This window comes from Schistosoma haematobium, chromosome 4 (genome assembly GCF_000699445.3).
Source record: "Schistosoma haematobium chromosome 4, whole genome shotgun sequence".
Classification (NCBI taxonomy): domain Eukaryota; kingdom Metazoa; phylum Platyhelminthes; class Trematoda; order Strigeidida; family Schistosomatidae; genus Schistosoma; species Schistosoma haematobium.
Genome location: NC_067199.1, coordinates 29649284 through 29667439, shown reverse-complemented (window position 1 = coordinate 29667439; position 18156 = coordinate 29649284). Strand labels below are relative to the sequence as shown.

The window sequence follows — 18156 nt, the reverse complement described above, 5'->3', positions numbered from 1 at the left end:
ATACAACTTATGAAAAAAGAAATCTATTGAGATGAATTTCCCTTATATTAAGTTATTGATTGTGAACATTGTTCGTCACCTTTCAATATGTTTTTTACTATAATTTCTATTTAGTGACAAATACTTAGTTCATGAATTCCAATTATTGTAACTGATCTACAACTGATAGGCATTTTTGATTGATATACTGACGGTTCCATTACTAAGTCGATTTTTTCACTGTAGTCAGCAGATCAGGGAAGAGGATTAAAGTGATCTCATTGACTGTATTGAAGTTGAAGTTTTGAAATCTATGTGTATGATGACTTCCAAAGGTGCAGCACAAAGCCAGAGTGTTCTTAATAGGAATACAGAATGGCATTTCTTGATGTCGTAATGATAGTCAAATCATTAGGAATCTCATTGAAATCATGAACAGATCAATGTTAGACCAGCATTGAAAACATGTAAGCACTAGGCGGCCGTTTCGTCCTAGTATTGGACCCGTCCGCAGTGCTTATATTAGGGCGAAACGAACGTCTAGTGCTTCCAGGTTTTCGATGGTGGCCTAACATTGATCAGTTCTTGATTTCAATGAAATTCAGCAGTCTCCACAACCTCAAACTGAAAACATCAGGAATGTATGTTCATGAGCTGTTTTACTTCAGCTACTATTACAATGGAATAATTTTGTAAGATAGTGAATCTTATAAGACGAATACTCACACCCATAAAGAATGTTTACAGAGAGTGTAGGAATAATTAACTGAGTTATTTATACGACATTCGCTTTGAGTTTTTAATTACTCAACTGGACAAACGTGATTCGGGTCACGTGCGAATATCAATCCTGAAAACTCAACAGTATATGTAAGTGGTGAAATACCATGCTCTTGAGGACAGTCATAAGTTATATTATTCCTGTTTGATCATGGTAAACTTTTGAGTAAATGACTATCCAAGTAAGAGGAATATGGTTAACTATTTGAGAAATCCACAGAAAATGTAAGTTGGCTTACTAACACTTCGTTTTTTTTTATATAAAAAGATATGAATCGATCAGTATTGAGTTTGACTTTTTGAGAGTAACTTTAAATTAATGATAAAATGTCTACTTGATTCATCGGACGTGGATTGGGATATTTCGAAGTATAATGCATATTTATAATTGATATTTCTATTTGGGTACACTCAATTAGTCTTCAACATTTAGACATGTAGAGCTCCTAGAATATTTTTGAACTGTATACACAACAAAACAGTAGTGAGAGATTTTGGAAGTCCATTAATTTTCTTTAATAGTAGAATTACTATTTTAAACAAACAATATTGTCAGTTACATCATGATTCATGACAAAAAAATACGCTGTCAATTTCTTCATGAAAACGATTAAAAATTACTGATGATATTTACTATTTATACAACCAGTGATTAACAGCTAACTATACAATGTACATAAAAATACAAGTTATGAAGAGCAACATACTTAATATCTAGGAAACGACTACCTACTGGTAACTAACCTTTAGTCAATTCTACTTTGGCGTTCCCATTAGTTCGACTTAGATACACTTTTTTAACTAATTCCATATTAGTCAAGAGTGCAATGAAAGCCATATAATAAGCAAAGGTAATACGACCACCATTCATTTCGCCTTGTAAGGCAACCTAGTAAGCATAGAGAGAATGTTATACTGAGAAACATTTTATAAATAAGGAATGATTAGTAAATAATTTGGATTGTTAACCAGTATTGTGATAAAAACAAACAGTAACTTAAGACTTCTAGATGAAGTTGATGGTAGGCATGATGTAGAATCAAGGGGATTCGCCAGAAAGTAAGTTGGACGTGTTAAGTTCCTAATTTGATATACAATTTGCAAATGTAGTTAAATAATAAGAAAAATGAAAAGTTTATTGTCTTAGAGTTTTAAGTCACTCTTTATCCAATTTCAATATGAGTGAAATAATTAAAAATGGAGAAAAAGTTAATCAGCTGTACAGGAAACACCATCCGATAGGGTATTTATGCTGATAACAATTAGCTCACTCGAGTCAATTTAAAAGAACTAATATTAATTTAACATTAAATGCCCGGTTACGGCTGAGTGAGGAGAGTCAGCTCTCTCTCTCTCTCTCTCTCGGAATGCTCTCACATGGCCACGTGTACATTGCTTTTGTCAAAGAAGTCCTACTCACTGCCTTCTCGCAGCATTACTGTTGTTTACGAAATTGAGAGGACGAAAAGCGAATGTCCGGCGATTTAACTAGGCCGGTGGAAATGGTGAGTCCACCTAAAGGAGTTGGAAAACCCTCATTCCAAACCAATGGTGCACATGGGCTCCAGTATCCTGAAGGAACAAATGGCGTATGAACCAATTGTTGGTCACCGGCTACCATGGGACTGCATCTCCTTACGTTGCTCCATTGCTTTGTGGATCAAACCTTTGGGTCGAAGACTGCAAGTGTGCCCCCTAAGAAAACCATCCGCTTCGGTTTGGGCACCCGGGAACTATCCTAGCCCTCACACAAATCGAATGACTTATGTGGCGCATATCTATTTGGTGCCTCCTTGTACCGATGTTTATGTGTTTAAATAAATAAAACCATACGGTAACTTTTTATATAAGCTTAGTTCCTTGACTACTAAATATGGTAAGAGATGTTAAATGCACAGAAAACCATTAGCTTTCCGTTTATTTTGATAACTTCTTTTTGAAAATTTGAACTTTTATCCTTTTTTGCCATCTCCCCGTCCATGGAGAATGTATTTTATCTGCACTGTCCTTAAAGTAATTGTAATTGCTTGGTTAAATCAATTTTCTTTAGTTTATGTCGAATAAATCTTCGGAAGTGGCTGGGGTTAGATGTTATATCCGAAAGAAGAATAAATGAATGGTAACTGCTAGGATATATTTATGAACTATCATTACATATATTTTTATTAGATAGTATATATATATATATATATATATATATATATATATATATAATGTTGGTATTCCTTTTATTATAAGCTTTCATTTGAATTATCGGTTACTGTTATACAACTTACCATCCTTAGCTTATTCCCAATTTATTAGTTACAGTATCCAATAGCACAGCCACTTTTGGCGTGATCTTGTATAATGATTATTTTGCATTTTAAGTTGTGATGAGGTCTGGCCTGCTTGTATATAAACTACATATATCCGAAATATACAATTCATACAGTGGAAGGTGATTACGGTGTTCTTGACTGAGCGGGCCGGGTTAGGCAAAAAGCTACCACACAGAGTTGACTGAGGCCTGCTCGCGCTAATGAATGCATCACTGGTTTCGTACAGGGAAAAGGTCATATAAGTCGGTGTTCTGATTGGCGATTTTGTCGCGTGATATTTGACGACCCATAGGGTATAACGGAAGATAAAGGGGAATTGTGATATGTAGATATCAGAATCGAAGCTAGGAATCAGTGGTATATCAATTAACAAGACAAATGCTAACCTAACAAGGATGGAAATTTAGGCTCGTCGCTGAGCAAGTTATTAATCTGATGCAATTCTTACAGGGTTGATGGAGTGACCATACAACACCACCTTAACTGAACCGGTATGTACGTTAGAAAGAGTGGGTTGAGTATGCAAAATGGACTTTTATTAAGTTAAATCAAGGTACCATTATTACAAAAACGTCTGAATATAGCAGCTCACGTGGAACTGAGTTCACATTTAATTCGGTTAAGATCTTTTATCAACTTATTTAACGGACAGAGTCATCCGTATCATAACAACTTATTGTACCTTTATTATTGTTGTGCTTGTATGAAATATGTATGCTTGAATATTACTTACCGCCTACGCATATATTCATTCTGCTAGCTTTATTCTTAGCTGCTTAATTGATTCGATGATCCATTCATTTCCCTATATATATACATGTACATTTAATCCTATATACACTTTTGACTCGCTGACTCACTCATTCGCCTCTCTGCTTTGCGGTCCGAGTTATCTGCTAATAAAACTGTAATCGCTGCTTCTCTTTGCCTTCTGATTTCAAACACCATTGAGGATTATATGATAACGGTTACGGTGATTAGTTAATGAAGCACAGCCACTACATGCATACAAAGTTAATTGATTTCAGATAAGAATGAAATCGTATATCCCGTTGTCGATGTCTTTATATACTGATATTACGTTTTAGTTTGAGCAACTCTAGTTTTCTTTCAACTTACTTTCACATCATCTAGATGTAAGCTACATAACAAAAACGTAATGGATTACTTTATGATCTCGTTAGTTTAATTTTCGTTCTAGTAATAAGTGCAGCAACTAAACCCAGTACATATTTATGCTAGATCATTTTGTTTACCTTACATTTAAAGTTGGACCATTTAAGAAATAACAACAAACATAATCAAATTTACTGATCCAATGGACTTATATGACTACTTACTGTGAGTAAATTTTCTTTAATCAAAGGAGTCAACAAATGACTTTTCAACTGCAAAATAATACTTTTAAACTGATCAACTGTAATCGTTCCAGTTTTATCTTGATCCATTTGTTTAAAGGCTTGGATAGCATGCTCATTATTGAAGTCCTATATCATTCATGCACACACAGACACATGCAAATATATCGAAAGTAAAACAAAAGAGAGAATCGTTGTGATAAAAGATTTGTAACAAATTTAACGAAACAATAAAAATGTGAATAGCAAATGACAGTTGAATTGAGAATTTTCCATTATTTTCTAATACATATATGTATATATCCGAAAATATAGCTGAATCAAAGTGTTGATTTTTTCAAGTTACATAAAAGCTTACCGCACATGTTTTACAAAATAAGAGAACCGTCCACTGAATAATAACTTGTGTTTTTTAGATAATTGTTAATTTACTGTTTTGGAGCTATTCACTAGTTTAGACTGATCTGTGAAATAACCTTTGAAAATGTCTATTGGCGATAAGTAACAGTTGTATTCAGTGAATGGTCTTTGTCGAATTACAGTCAGGTTATACTATAAATTTGCTATACACTTATATACTGTTTGTGTTTATTAAAAGTTTGGTCAAAAATGATGAATAATTAGCACTGTATCCCCTACCAGACTTTTATAGAAATTGGGATAATATCCAGTCTTGTTCACAAGTGCTTTTGATAGACGGCAGAATTTGATTCACATGTAGCCGTAGTAACAGGATCTAGATCATCCATGTAAAACCAATTATTAATTATCTTTAAGTCTTTTGCTTGTTTCAAGCTCAATCTTCAGTGGGTTATAAGTGTAAGACAATCCGTAGTCATTATCGTTTAGTACTTAGATACCGCAAATTCTTTTTCAATAAGCCAACGGATCGTATTAAGTGTAACATGAGGTGAAATTAAATCACTTAACAACTAACATTTTATAAGCACCGAATTACGTTAGGGTAAAATGACTATGTCTCACACAATTATTTAAAGAATTACATATATATATATATATTTAAAATTATATTTTACGTGAATTATTTGCGTAAATTCATCATAAGGAATTTTACGTGATCTATCCTTGGAAAAATGCAGATTGATGAAATCACAATCGAAATTAAACGTAAAATCTTTATTCACCGATGTCATATCGAGTGTTTTCTTAAAATTGTCTAGGCGTAAAAAATAAACACAAAAGCATAAAATAAGTATTATCCAATGGAAATACACATAAATTCAAAACACGCTGTATTACTTATTAACATTCTAGGGAATTAATCAGACGAGTATGTTACGTCATAAGAATATGCTAGGTTTGAAGCGGTTACGAGTTCACTTATACTGCGAACGGAACACAGACTTGTGAGCTAAGACCAATAACTAGCTATTCTATTGCGTCCCCGCCCCGCTAACTAGAGAGAGAAGCCGAAGTCCAAACGGGAAAGTATATTCCGTAAAAGCCAGAAGCATGAGCGAGCAATCACAACAGACACAATTCAAACGTATATATACAGCATAAATTTGTCCTTGGAAGGAGTTACAAAATAACATACTAAAATACACAATGGACCAATAGCGTTACCGATTCTCCCAAGTGGGAAATACGACATGAAGATGAAAAGAGCGCTTTCGGCGCGAAAGCAATAAAATTCAAATTTTCAAAGTAAAATTACAAAATTAAGGCATTTATTATGTGAGTTCTGGGGATCTAGCATCCCCAACAGACTATTCGACTACATGCTTCCTATACCCAGTGTCAACGTGGTATATGAGTGACAAAGAACGACTAAGAAGCTATATCGGCAAACCGGATTCAGATGTACACAACTAATTGGTATATATATCCCTCAGATATTTGAGCCAAACCTTAATGGATTGTATAAGTAATTTTAATCAACGGCGTCCCCTTTTGGACATCTCACCTACAATCTGTGCACATATAGTGCGTACAAGCACACGATAGTCTGGATTTACCCAGCATATCAGAGGCCAGTTAATTCTATTAATACGAGCATATTGCAACACAACTACAAATACTAAGCCTTTAGACTTTGGTTGATTTCCAAATCATCAACAGGAAATACAATAAAAACAACACGACTTCGACACATGTAGCTTAACATGGTGGTTACATTGTTTTTGTTTTTACTTATAAACTTCAATATGACCATTTTACATGGTCAATAACTGAACAAACGAGAAAAGATTACCACAAAGACTTGGTATAATTTTTTAAACAGAGTTGAAAATCTTATATAAGTTTATGATTATCCTGAGAACCTGTTATATCGGCATAATGTTTTAGTATTACATGAAGTAGTTGATTCGGAAAAGCACTAGCCAATTGGATCCTCATTAATAATCTTTTTTATATGTTGGTATGATGAAAGGCTTAACTAGTCAGCGTAGGAACCAATGTCTTCTGGTTTTCTCCATTAACACTTTAACAAAATGTGAAGTAAATGAAGTCGATAATGAGTTGTGTCACTGATTGAATCGTTAATAAAACCAAACACAGTTGACAAACATGATGGTGCTAGTGAAATAAACGAAGAAAACATGTCTGTTATATCCGAACAAAGAATAAATGAACGGCAACTTCTGCGAATTATTTTTAGACTATTATATATATATATATATATATATATATATATATATATATATATATATATATATATATATATATATATATATATATCATAAATTTTCATTCCACCCACCAACGACCATTATACGGTCTACTATTTCTAATTTATTTAAAATCTATTATTTACAGTCGACCCTGATAGCACCTACATTTGGCTTGATCCTGTATGATTGCTATTTTTTTAATGGTATGACATTTTTGTACTGTATATATACTCATGAGTTATGTACTTGTTCGTTCGTGCTTTCGACTGCTTGTGGAATATGCATTTCCTTCGACTGAATCTAGTCTTCTCCCCATAGTTATCAGGGCTGGGACACAACGGACTAGCTTAGCTTGTCCTGTTGTAGTGTTCCTGACTCTTGTTCCGTTCTCCAGGTTTAGGTGATATCGTAATCTCTTTAGACGTAGCATTAAGATAGTTGGTTTATAAGATAACACTGTTGAATAAAATATAGTTATGTTGGGACCAGTTTCTTCTAGCACTTCACAACACCTAGAATTACGTCCAAGGGATTGTGCATCTCAGACGTCATCAAATATAACTTAGAATATAAGAACATAGAATATACTGTGATTGTCAGTGAAAGTAAACTGGAGTAAATTAGGACTACTGTTTGTGCGGTTTTGTTCAGAGATAGAATTTACTAATCATAAGGAATATTAGTCATGGTTTGTAATTGCCCCTTGTTGATATTCAATGACTGTAATTAACCAGTCACTGTTGCTATATATGTGCATCCTTGGGGGATCGCCTTGATATGGAATTTTGCATAAGTTTTAGTATAATTGGTATGTAGTTAAAAATGCAATCTAGAACGCGTGCATCGTCGTATTTAGAAACTCGTCAGCTGGATATGTCTGCACCGCAGTATTGATGTTCATGTTGGGACTCGAATCCACTATATTTTGCTGGAAACGCTCAACGCGTTCAGATAGTCAATAACTTGTTTAATCGATGTGAATACCATTGTCATGACGAAGATATGAACACTTAATTTCACTTACCAAATGATATGACCCCGAGGCCGTCTCGATTGAACAGTTCAAATGTCCACGAATATAAAGAGTCGCATGTGCACAGAAGAGCTTCAAACGCAAGAAATTCTTCGAAAGAAATTAATCTAAAATAAAAGAAAATATTCAATCCAATTATCTCACCAATACAACTCTTGTACGAAATTATTAATAAGAGATTACAAGACAGTTTTTTGAGGTAAAGTTATTCAATTCGTGATATTTTGGTAGCCAATCAACTTAATATAGGATTATTAATAAGGAACTTAGCTTAGAAGTCACAGTGAAAAGTCAACTCATAAAATCTGAACACCATGGACTAGGGTAAGATATCAGTAACTATTGGGCAGAAAATTAGCATAGAGTATTCCTATATGAAGGTTAGTGCTGCCACTTATATTATCTGAGACTTTTCAGGTCTCAGTGTGGAACCAAAATCAACACTAATTAGTAGGTGGCTGTTCATGAATACTCAAAACAGTCGACTGTCATAGGATACACTCTGCCTACAAGCTAATTTCCTCCAATCGCATGTGACATTTTATAGCGCTTACTTTGTGTTCACATTCTGAATATAAATATGTTATTCTATTACATGAAAATCCTATTTATTCGGTAAGGTTTTCCCAATAATTTCTAGAGATTCGGGCGATTAAGTCGATAATACGATCTCATTAGCAGCCATCACTCGCCTACATCGTATCACCGTGTTTATCTATTGATTGGTCTTCTGCTCATTAATTCTAGAAATCTAGATTTGACTCATTACTGTTATGACTGGGTGAAAGGTCAAAATTAAATTGATTTACTCGTTATGATTTTTATTAAACATTAATTCCGTTTAATCGTTTATAAATCTCCATAACAAAGATGTAACTACCTTCTTTATCGGTTACATGAATAAGTAACTGATTACTTAAAACAAAGCTTTTATGTCAAAGTTTTAAATCACCGTGCATTGATGGGCATGTGATACGCCTGTCCAGATCGTTAGTTCCTACCCAGTCAGTGGAATGTTCAACATAAGTGTATAGGGTGATATACCACAAGAGTATTATGGTGACGTACAAATGACAGACATTTGGGAAATGAAGACATCAGAACAAATTCGTCTCAGTCCAGGTCCCCACACCTCACTGAAAAAGATTGAACAATCGGATAAGTAACTAACAGTAGTCAGAAACCAGTTAGATAGATAAAACAAAAGAACAGAGTGGAACAGACAGATGGAAAATCTACGGTAACAGTATTTAAGATCTACTAGAAGATAATGAATGAACCGGCCATAATCAATTTAGGACCTGAAATAAGTGTCCATAGACCCAAGTCGACACTGCATTAATATATCGAAATGAAACTAACACAATGAATATCAAATGAGTAAAAATAACACAAAAACCAAAGCGAATATGAAGAATATGGTTCGAAAGGAATGTAAGAATTCTCTGAATAAAATATATGAGATCCAATCAGTACTAAAGACATAGATGAAGGTGAAGAATGGTTGCATCTGTATAGCTCTATTCCAGTAAATGTAAGCGATGTTTCACCTAAACACTCCACAAATCATTGCTTCCTTTGTGTGGTATATGCTTCGGTGACGTATCAGAATCTATGGGCTTAAGTAGGAATATATAAAATAACGCTTGTAAACATATCGATAATCGAATCCTTGGGAGATATGAATATCTTCCACATTCACATTATCATACTTCACTCCTACTGAAAGTCCATAATACTGCTTCCTGTCCAAATATCGACAATTGGATCGGAATTCAAGTTGATGATCTATTGGGTACTGTTAAGTAACTGAACCAATAAAGTGCACCTCCACAGGCATAGCAAATGCAGCTACCTACCAAATACATAAATATCTTATAAGAAATTTCATCTAAATTTGGAAGAACGGTTTCACATTAAGGAGGAAAATTATATTTGCGAAAATCTCAGTGATTGGATTTCAAGTAAATCTAGTGTTTCTCTCAGCAGTCTGGCCCGAGTCTTTTCAAGGGAACATAGTTAAACATGAAAATTATTGATTATAAATAGGTACATGGTTCTCCAGTCAACTGTGTACTAAAAAGGTCATCTAATTATGCTATGTTGAAAGTAAGAACTTTTTGTAGTGCGCATGAGATATCTGGTGTGTAGAAAAAAGTGTTTTCACACACACAAATATTTATTTGGATTTCTATGGTTTTATTGTGATTTTATTTTTCCTTACACATATATTTATTATTGAGGTGAAAATAGATGCTCAAATAAAAAGAAACACAATCACAATAACCTTGATTACCCATCTTTTGTGGTATCGGCAGCACTAGCAATACAATTAACTGATGATACGTTGTAATTTTCTTCATTGAATAAACGTAGATATTTGACAGCGAAATCTTTCGAAGTCATATACATTTGACCATTTTTGCTAACACTGGCATACTATAGGTAGGAATAATAATAAACGTAAATGGGTAAATATCGTAGTTTTTAACACATAACTTAGTTCAGTGTAACTCATCTGATTTAGTTTACTGTATTCTATCATTAGAAAACAAAATGGTGTCAACCAGAGGACTGATCAGTTCTAATTGTTTGGTGATGGCACACTTGAAAAGGTACAATAAGTTTGAGCTTGTGTGTATTGATAAATTTAGATGACACAAAGATTGTTACTATGTAAATTAGAACAACATATACTAGAGGCAGGAAATGCCGTTTACATTCAACATCACCACACTTCGACTCAGTGGCCCCCTTGTATCAATATAGTTATAAGAACTGAAGTTTACGGGTTCATTTTAGTTGAACTGTCGGTGAATATTACTAAGGAGTCCTAAATCAGAATGAAACAGCCTTTTAGGGCTTCCTGAATTGCACTACTTGTAAAGCTATCAGTATACGATGAAGATTACATTAACGTAAAGTTTTCGATTAGTTACTCCGATCAGTAACAAATATCATATTGTCTATTCCCTATTGGCAATTTAGTTCTACTGACCAAGTTGTGATGTAGATGTTAAACGAAGTGATTGGGTAACACGGTGTACTTTGTTTCGTGTTAAGCGGCTGAAGATTGACAGGAAACACTGGATCAACTAGCCATGAAGGGAGATACTCAAGTACCCACTGTTTGGCGGGAGATAATTCAGGAGGACTAAGTGATTCTTACGAATAGCTACGGTCTTTAATTCCTCATTAGTCTTTTCAGATAGCGATCGGTACATGAGTCAATATTATTCAGTTAACTCTACTCGACCAACACAAGGAGTCAGTATCATTCACTATATAGGTGATTAGGAAACATATGACTGACTCTCGTAGACCGGCCTTTTGCCTGTCAATATCGCCCGACCATAGCTGCTACCTTGACGCAGTGGTCGGGGTTTATTTATTTATTTGAACACATATATATTGGTACAGGAGTGCTATATTGACTGGAACATATGTTCCTGTTGGTTCTACCATGCCAGGCAGGTCGATTGGAGACAAATCCTCCTCACGTCCCTTTCTCACCTCGCACCGCTAGGGCAAACGATTCGAGTACGCGTGAAAAAGGGAGATCCACTTGACTTAGAATATGCCGATGACATAATTTTATTTAGTGAAGACGCTGACAAAATGCAGAGTCTTCTGACCAATCTAAGCAACAATGCAAGCATGTTCAGGATGCGATTCTCCCCCCCCCCGAAATTCAAAATGATGTATCAGGATTGGGTTGCATCGACACCCGAACTAATGATAGGGAGTGAAGTAGTCGGGCGTGTCGACCGCCTCACTTATCTTGGAAGTCTCATCAGCCCTTGTGGTCTGGTGTGTGACGAAATCTCAGCACGGATACAGAGGGCTCGACTAGCTTTTGCCAACTTGCGTCATTTATGGCGTAAGCGACATACCCGTCTGCCATCTAAAAGACGGGTTTACTGCGCAGCAGTTCGCTCCGTCCTACTTTATGGCTGTGAAACATGGTCGGTAAGAGTAGGGGATATTCGTAGGTTACTAGTATTCGATCACAGATGTTTTCGAAACATCGCTCGTATATCCTGGGACCACCGGATAAGCAAAGTAGTTGTTGGGAAACGGGTTCTAGGTGGTAGAATTTATCCTTAATCGATTCCGGGCTGTAATCTGTCGAAACGCAGCCAGAAATGACGAAAAGATATTATTTCTCACAATTATTTTTTTATCACTTTGATGTTTCCTAATCTAGCAGCACAATCGATTTTTAACGGGGATCCAATGTAGGAGTAGATTGGAAGAAAACTAGGGGCGGCCAGATCAAAACATGGCACAAGTCTATGAAGTCACTGACAAGTGAACTGAGCCATGTTGATAGGTGTAGACTACTTGGTGACGGTTCACTTTTTAAGGATGACCATCATAATATATTAAAGGGTTTGACTGAGAAACTGCCCAGGGCATCGGTACAGTGTGGTCCTCAGACTAATATAGATAGTTGATTACTCTAAACTGTAACTATAACTCAGTAACACTAAACCCTGTTTATTGCAGGGTAAACATACCGTAAAATGGTTTACGGTATTTTAAGCAGTAACTAAAAAACATGCCTAATAAATGCAGAAAATATCTGTAGACTACGTGTGTAGAATTACAAGTGTTCTTGTAGTGTTGTTTGTCTACAATAGAACCACTGAATGCGTAATGTAAGCACGGAGCTGTAGTAAAAGCGTCTGAGGCCATTAATCTGGGTCAGTTGGATTAGCTGGGGTATGTGTTATACAAGTCAAAACAATGTCAATCCTGTACAATGTTAAAAATCATTTATTAATGAAAAAAGTCAGCTAAATAAAACGAAAAAGTAACATTGTTCTAATGAAAAAACGAGTACATGATCAGAGTATTAAGTACAATAAACAGCGTTAACTGACCTTATTGAAAACCGACCGTAGGTCTTCCGTATTTGATTTCAAATGTACTGCCTAGAAAGAATAACACATAATTGTTAATTTAGTCGGCAAACGGTCAAGTCATAGCAAAACCAACGTGGTGTGTATAGATTCACAAATTATGCCTTTTGATATACCTATTTCGTTAGGAATAAACTATTGGTTGGGAAGCTTTCTCAAACTAAATTGCTGCGATGTTGGTAAGTAGTTTACAATTAGATTTATACAGGAGACTTTTCTGTATACATTAGTTTGGATAGTCGTAAGGAATAATTGACCGGAAGTAGATCGACTACGGTAAGTTGCATAACGTTGTAGTGGTGATTTACGAAATCATTATCTGTTGTGGAGGGGGAGATTTAAACTTGTAATGAACGTTTGAAGATTGTGAAATAAACAATACCCCAGTCGACAAGTGGAATACGGTTATAACGTGTATCCCAGGTGATAAATAACCACGATACGAGACTAGTGACAAAACCCCCTAATAAACTGAGATCAAGGATAAGACCGCTAGCTTAACGAATAAGTTTTTTACTCAGCAAAATAACATGCTTAAATAAAGACTATTAACACAAAATAAGTATAATCAGATGTCACAAACGATTGAGGGAGATTAGCCTTGTAAGCTACTTGCTTTTTAAGGAATTAAGGCTCGACTGTTAAGCCTAACTCTTGTCTATCATACCGTTGTCGGAATAAGCTTTCACAATGGTTGGCCTTCGAATGTGTTTTCTAGATAATTTACTGATAAACATGCATGATGCTATTGTTGTGTGCTAGGTTCAAAGAGAATTGTATGCTATATGCATGCGAATCCGCCCCGTTATTGTTCCTAGCCCCCAAATGCCCTGGTACAGCCAAGAGTCCGCTCTCCCTCTCGGAATGCTCTCACATGGCCACGTGTACATTGCTTTTGTCAAAGAAGTCCTACTCACTGCCTTCTCGCAGCATTACTGTTGTTTACGAAATTGAGAGGACGAAAAGCGAATGTCCGGCGATTTAACTAGGCCGGTGGAAATGGTGAGTCCACCTAAAGGAGTTGGAAAACCCTCATTCCAAACCAATGGTGCACATGGGCTCCAGTATCCTGAAGGAACAAATGGCGTATGAACCAATTGTTGGTCACCGGCTACCATGGGACTGCATCTCCTTACGTTGCTCCACTGCCTTGTGGATCAGATCTTTTGGTCGAAGACTGAAAGTGTGCCCCCTAAGAAAACCATCCGCTTCGGTTTGGGCACCCGGGAACTATCCTAGCCCTCACACAAATCGAATGACTTATGTGGCGCATATCTATTTGGTGCCTACTTGTACCAATATGTGTCCAAATAATAAGCACAATAATAATAATAGTGATGAACGAAATGATTACTCTTAAGTAATACTGATATTACAGGTGGAACGACTTTTAATTACTTAGATTCAACGTTCCCTGAAATTACATAAACGAAACCGAAGACTGAAATGAGGTTTAGATACACCAGAAAAGCTTGTGAAAAGAATCTTGAGTTATCCATTTTAATCCCGTAGAATGTAGAGTGGCAAGTTAAACTAATATAAACGTCTGACAAGTGATTTGTGAAATTGTATGAGATGTTGGTTATATAAGAGTTGGAATTGAAAGACGCAGATCATGGTTTAGACTAAGTTATGGTATCATAACTTGAAGTCATGAAAGACTGATCTGAGTTATGTATGGAGCTGTAAACTATGTGAATTTTGATTAAAAAAAGGCATAAAAAGCATTACACAAGATGTCCAAAGGCAAATAGTCTACTGTTTAATATTCGAAGCAATAATTACATCAAGGGATTAATTTATCGTGTCTAGTACTGTCACGTCTACACGAGTTATCATAGCTTTCGGACGGATCAATCAATTTATTCTTTTTCAATTATTACCTACACATCTCACGACCTTGTCAGTTATTCACTTATAACCTTGACTGCTTTCATTTGAGCGTGTGCATATTGCTAGCTTTATTAATTACATGTCTGGCTATAAATAGGGAATCACGCCTTGCGTTTCCGATCCACTTCGTTTCTACGGTAATAAGTGCTTGATATACATGTATACAAGAACTGTTCTCATAGTTGACTTATTTTATCCCGTTATTCACTAACTAGAATCAAGTCTATGATCATATAGGAGGGTAGGCGGGATGTATATTTGGGTAAAATTATTATCCGATCATATTGATGTCAGATTATGAACCAGAAGAAATGTATTTATCGGTCAATTGGAAATGACAACAAATGTATACATACATGACTATAGAGATCATGGACCAATGACACAGGTTTTTTCAACTACCTCATTTTGATCTTACTCATTTTAGCTACTAATACTAAGCCATACCAAAACACCTTAAATACACCAAGAAGAGATGCTACGCAAAATGTCATATAGAGAGGACTACCGTGAGGCATTCAGTCCTTGATAAACAGATGGACAACCCGCACACGACACATCATTACGATTATTTTAGTTATTAATGGCTCTATATAGTACTTTATGCTTAGAATATAAAGTTCTCTGAATGCCACAGGTGCCCCAAGTTCGTAAAAACCCAAAAGGTTCCTTATATTTGTGACTAGATTTGATTAAACACCAACTGAATAATGTCAACAAGACCATCAGGATAAGCAAGTTGTTCGACTGACCATATTACTTTTTATCCCCAAACAAAGCAGTGACTGTGTCCAGTCACTGAAACAACTCGTAACTCTCAACCATAAGATTTTAACATCAAAGGCCGTTTTACTTACTCTGGTTTGAGCATTAATTCAGCATACTTATTCCTTACATAAAACGTAATTGAAGGCCGAGTATAATAATATCCATGTCATAAACGTTTCATAATACCTGTATTGTTCTATTATTTTTTCTAGTGAGAATCGCACCTCAAGCATTTTAAAATTGTTAATCGAGATATTTAGGAAATTGTATCTTTTCGAGCATTACCGAATACGGCTATTTTACTGTGTACCCTGAGCTGATCAAAGTCTCTAAATAGATCGATTGTTAAAGATCCGGATAAAGAAAAGCTTATTTTCGGAGTATAATTCTGAGAAAATGACCAAGAATCGATTCCTGACTAACACTTCACGAGCAGCTAGTTTGAATAGGTGATCGTAAGTTAAGGACTAATCACCGATGTCTGAATCTAGTTCGCACTATGGTGGTACAATTTAATTGTACAAACCCCTTAGTGACAAACATTCCAGGAAGAATGTTCAGTAGACAGTTAAATGTCGTCTTAGTGAATAGGAATACGGTGTTTCAACAATAAGCAAATGACTTGTTTGATACAAACAGTTATATTTCAAATCTGTCTGATTCTCTAGCACTTTTCGATAGCTTCAATCGTGTGGAATCCTGAAATGTTAAGTAGCTAAAACTAAGTGGATAGCCATACTAAAATATTGAGTTTCGGAAGTATGTCAAACGCATGACGCGGAACTAGTCTAGTACAGTGTCATTTGCCGATCACTTTGAGACTACAAGTTTTGGCTAGTAGATTGGTGTTACGCTAACCGCTACGAATTTTTGGCACAATTACATATTTAGACTGTAGACCTAGTCATCGGTGAATAAACGTTCGACAGTAGCAGTGTCATTGGATCTTAAGGTATACAGGAAGTTTAGCAGCAGTTCTTCCAATGGCGTCAACAATTGTGCCGAATTGTTCACCACTATTCATTACATAATAATCTGATACGATCTTAGATTGAATGTGCTTTTTATTTTCCATAAGTTAGTCTAACGACATCGCTTTATTACAGGCTTTAAGGTTCTCGATCAAAAAATGCTTTCGCTCACCACGCTAAACCACTATTGGGACCAGCTTATGAACAGTGTAGCATAATGGCTATCTGTATCCAAATAGAAGTAGAATACAACGTAGAATTATCAAAAGTAATGATGAAACATATGTTGAGATCATTACTTGCTAACTAAACACATCGGATTTAAGTGATTCAGATAGAAAGTCGATAAACATAGTGATGGACAAATAGTTACATATTATCTTGCGATATATATAAATATATACACATATATATGTATATACATATATATATCGTGAACAGTAACCAAACCCACCATATGGTGGAAAGAAAACGAATCGTGCGCTTTCTCGACTATAACGGCCTTGGACTGGTGTAACTATTCACATAGTTTCAAGTCATTATGGGTGGAGCAAACTTGACTAACTTATCCCTATAGCTCAACCGGCTTTATTGGACTTCCAACGCCTGAGTATCCTGTGATAATATTTCACGAATGATGGTTACATGTACCACTATTCTTGACCCATAAAAATAGTTTTCGGTTATTTATTAGAACACAGTCAGCGCTTTTTAACATGGATTATCCAAATATCATGCCATTCATAGCTGATATTTGTCTACAGTCTTGTGGTTGATGGCAGCTGCTTCCGTTAGTCAATTGTGTTGAGGACAACCATAAGTCTGCTGAGTATCTCATTGCTGAATTGCTTATACGTCTTGGAGTTGTTGAGCAGCCGAAAGTACCGTCGCTCATACAGGTTCTGTTACATCGTTTGAGGCTGTTGTTAGGATCTAGCCTAGACATAGGTTTTATAGAACTCTAAAGTGTGTTTATAATGAGGAGCTCCTTGGAGTATGTAAGTGGCTGATACGGAATCCCATATGAACCACCATAAGCTCTCTGAGATTGAAAACCAAATCACAGTTGGTCGCTTACCTTTGGACTGGAGTCAGATATTCCTGAAGAGATGTAACTTCCCGTTTAAACTCCCCAGAATTACTTCCTTAAACCCCTTTGTGAAATAGTGAAATGAAAATGCGACTGTCAAATCTGCTGGAGGTATGTTTCAAGCACTCGCATATACGTAGTAAAGGTAGCATTACACTGGACGAGGACTCAGTGGGGACAACTGATTTATTGTTCCACGCAAAATTATACAGTGTCTTAGTAAAATATGGAAACCACATATTAAATACATTATTAGCACATATTCGTTCGGTCGTGGTTTGCATGCTTTAGTATTGTTTCGATTTTATTGTTATTACAATTGCCATCTGTTCCCCTTGCTGTTCTCAATCCAGCCTTCTATTGGCAGGCGCTCTACTTCTGATTGGTGTTACATAATACTAA

General features: G+C 35.7%; 1 protein-coding gene across 1 annotated transcript in view; it reads right to left on the bottom strand.

Moving 5' to 3' along the window:
- The window catches only part of MS3_00007818 (uncharacterized protein), a 34469-nt gene extending 17306 nt beyond the window's left edge, over nt 1–17163 (bottom strand). The window contains exons 1-7 of the mRNA XM_051216161.1: nt 17119–17163; nt 12994–13044; nt 10404–10546; nt 8099–8214; nt 5476–5615; nt 4421–4567; nt 1504–1648 (exon numbers count right to left, since the gene is read on the bottom strand). Coding sequence (XP_051066723.1) covers nt 1504–1648; nt 4421–4567; nt 5476–5615; nt 8099–8214; nt 10404–10546; nt 12994–13044; nt 17119–17121 — 745 coding nt within the window. The 5' untranslated portion in view covers nt 17122–17163. The remainder of the gene's footprint in view (nt 1–1503; nt 1649–4420; nt 4568–5475; nt 5616–8098; nt 8215–10403; nt 10547–12993; nt 13045–17118) is intronic.
- Nucleotides 17164–18156: the final 993 nt, after the last annotated feature.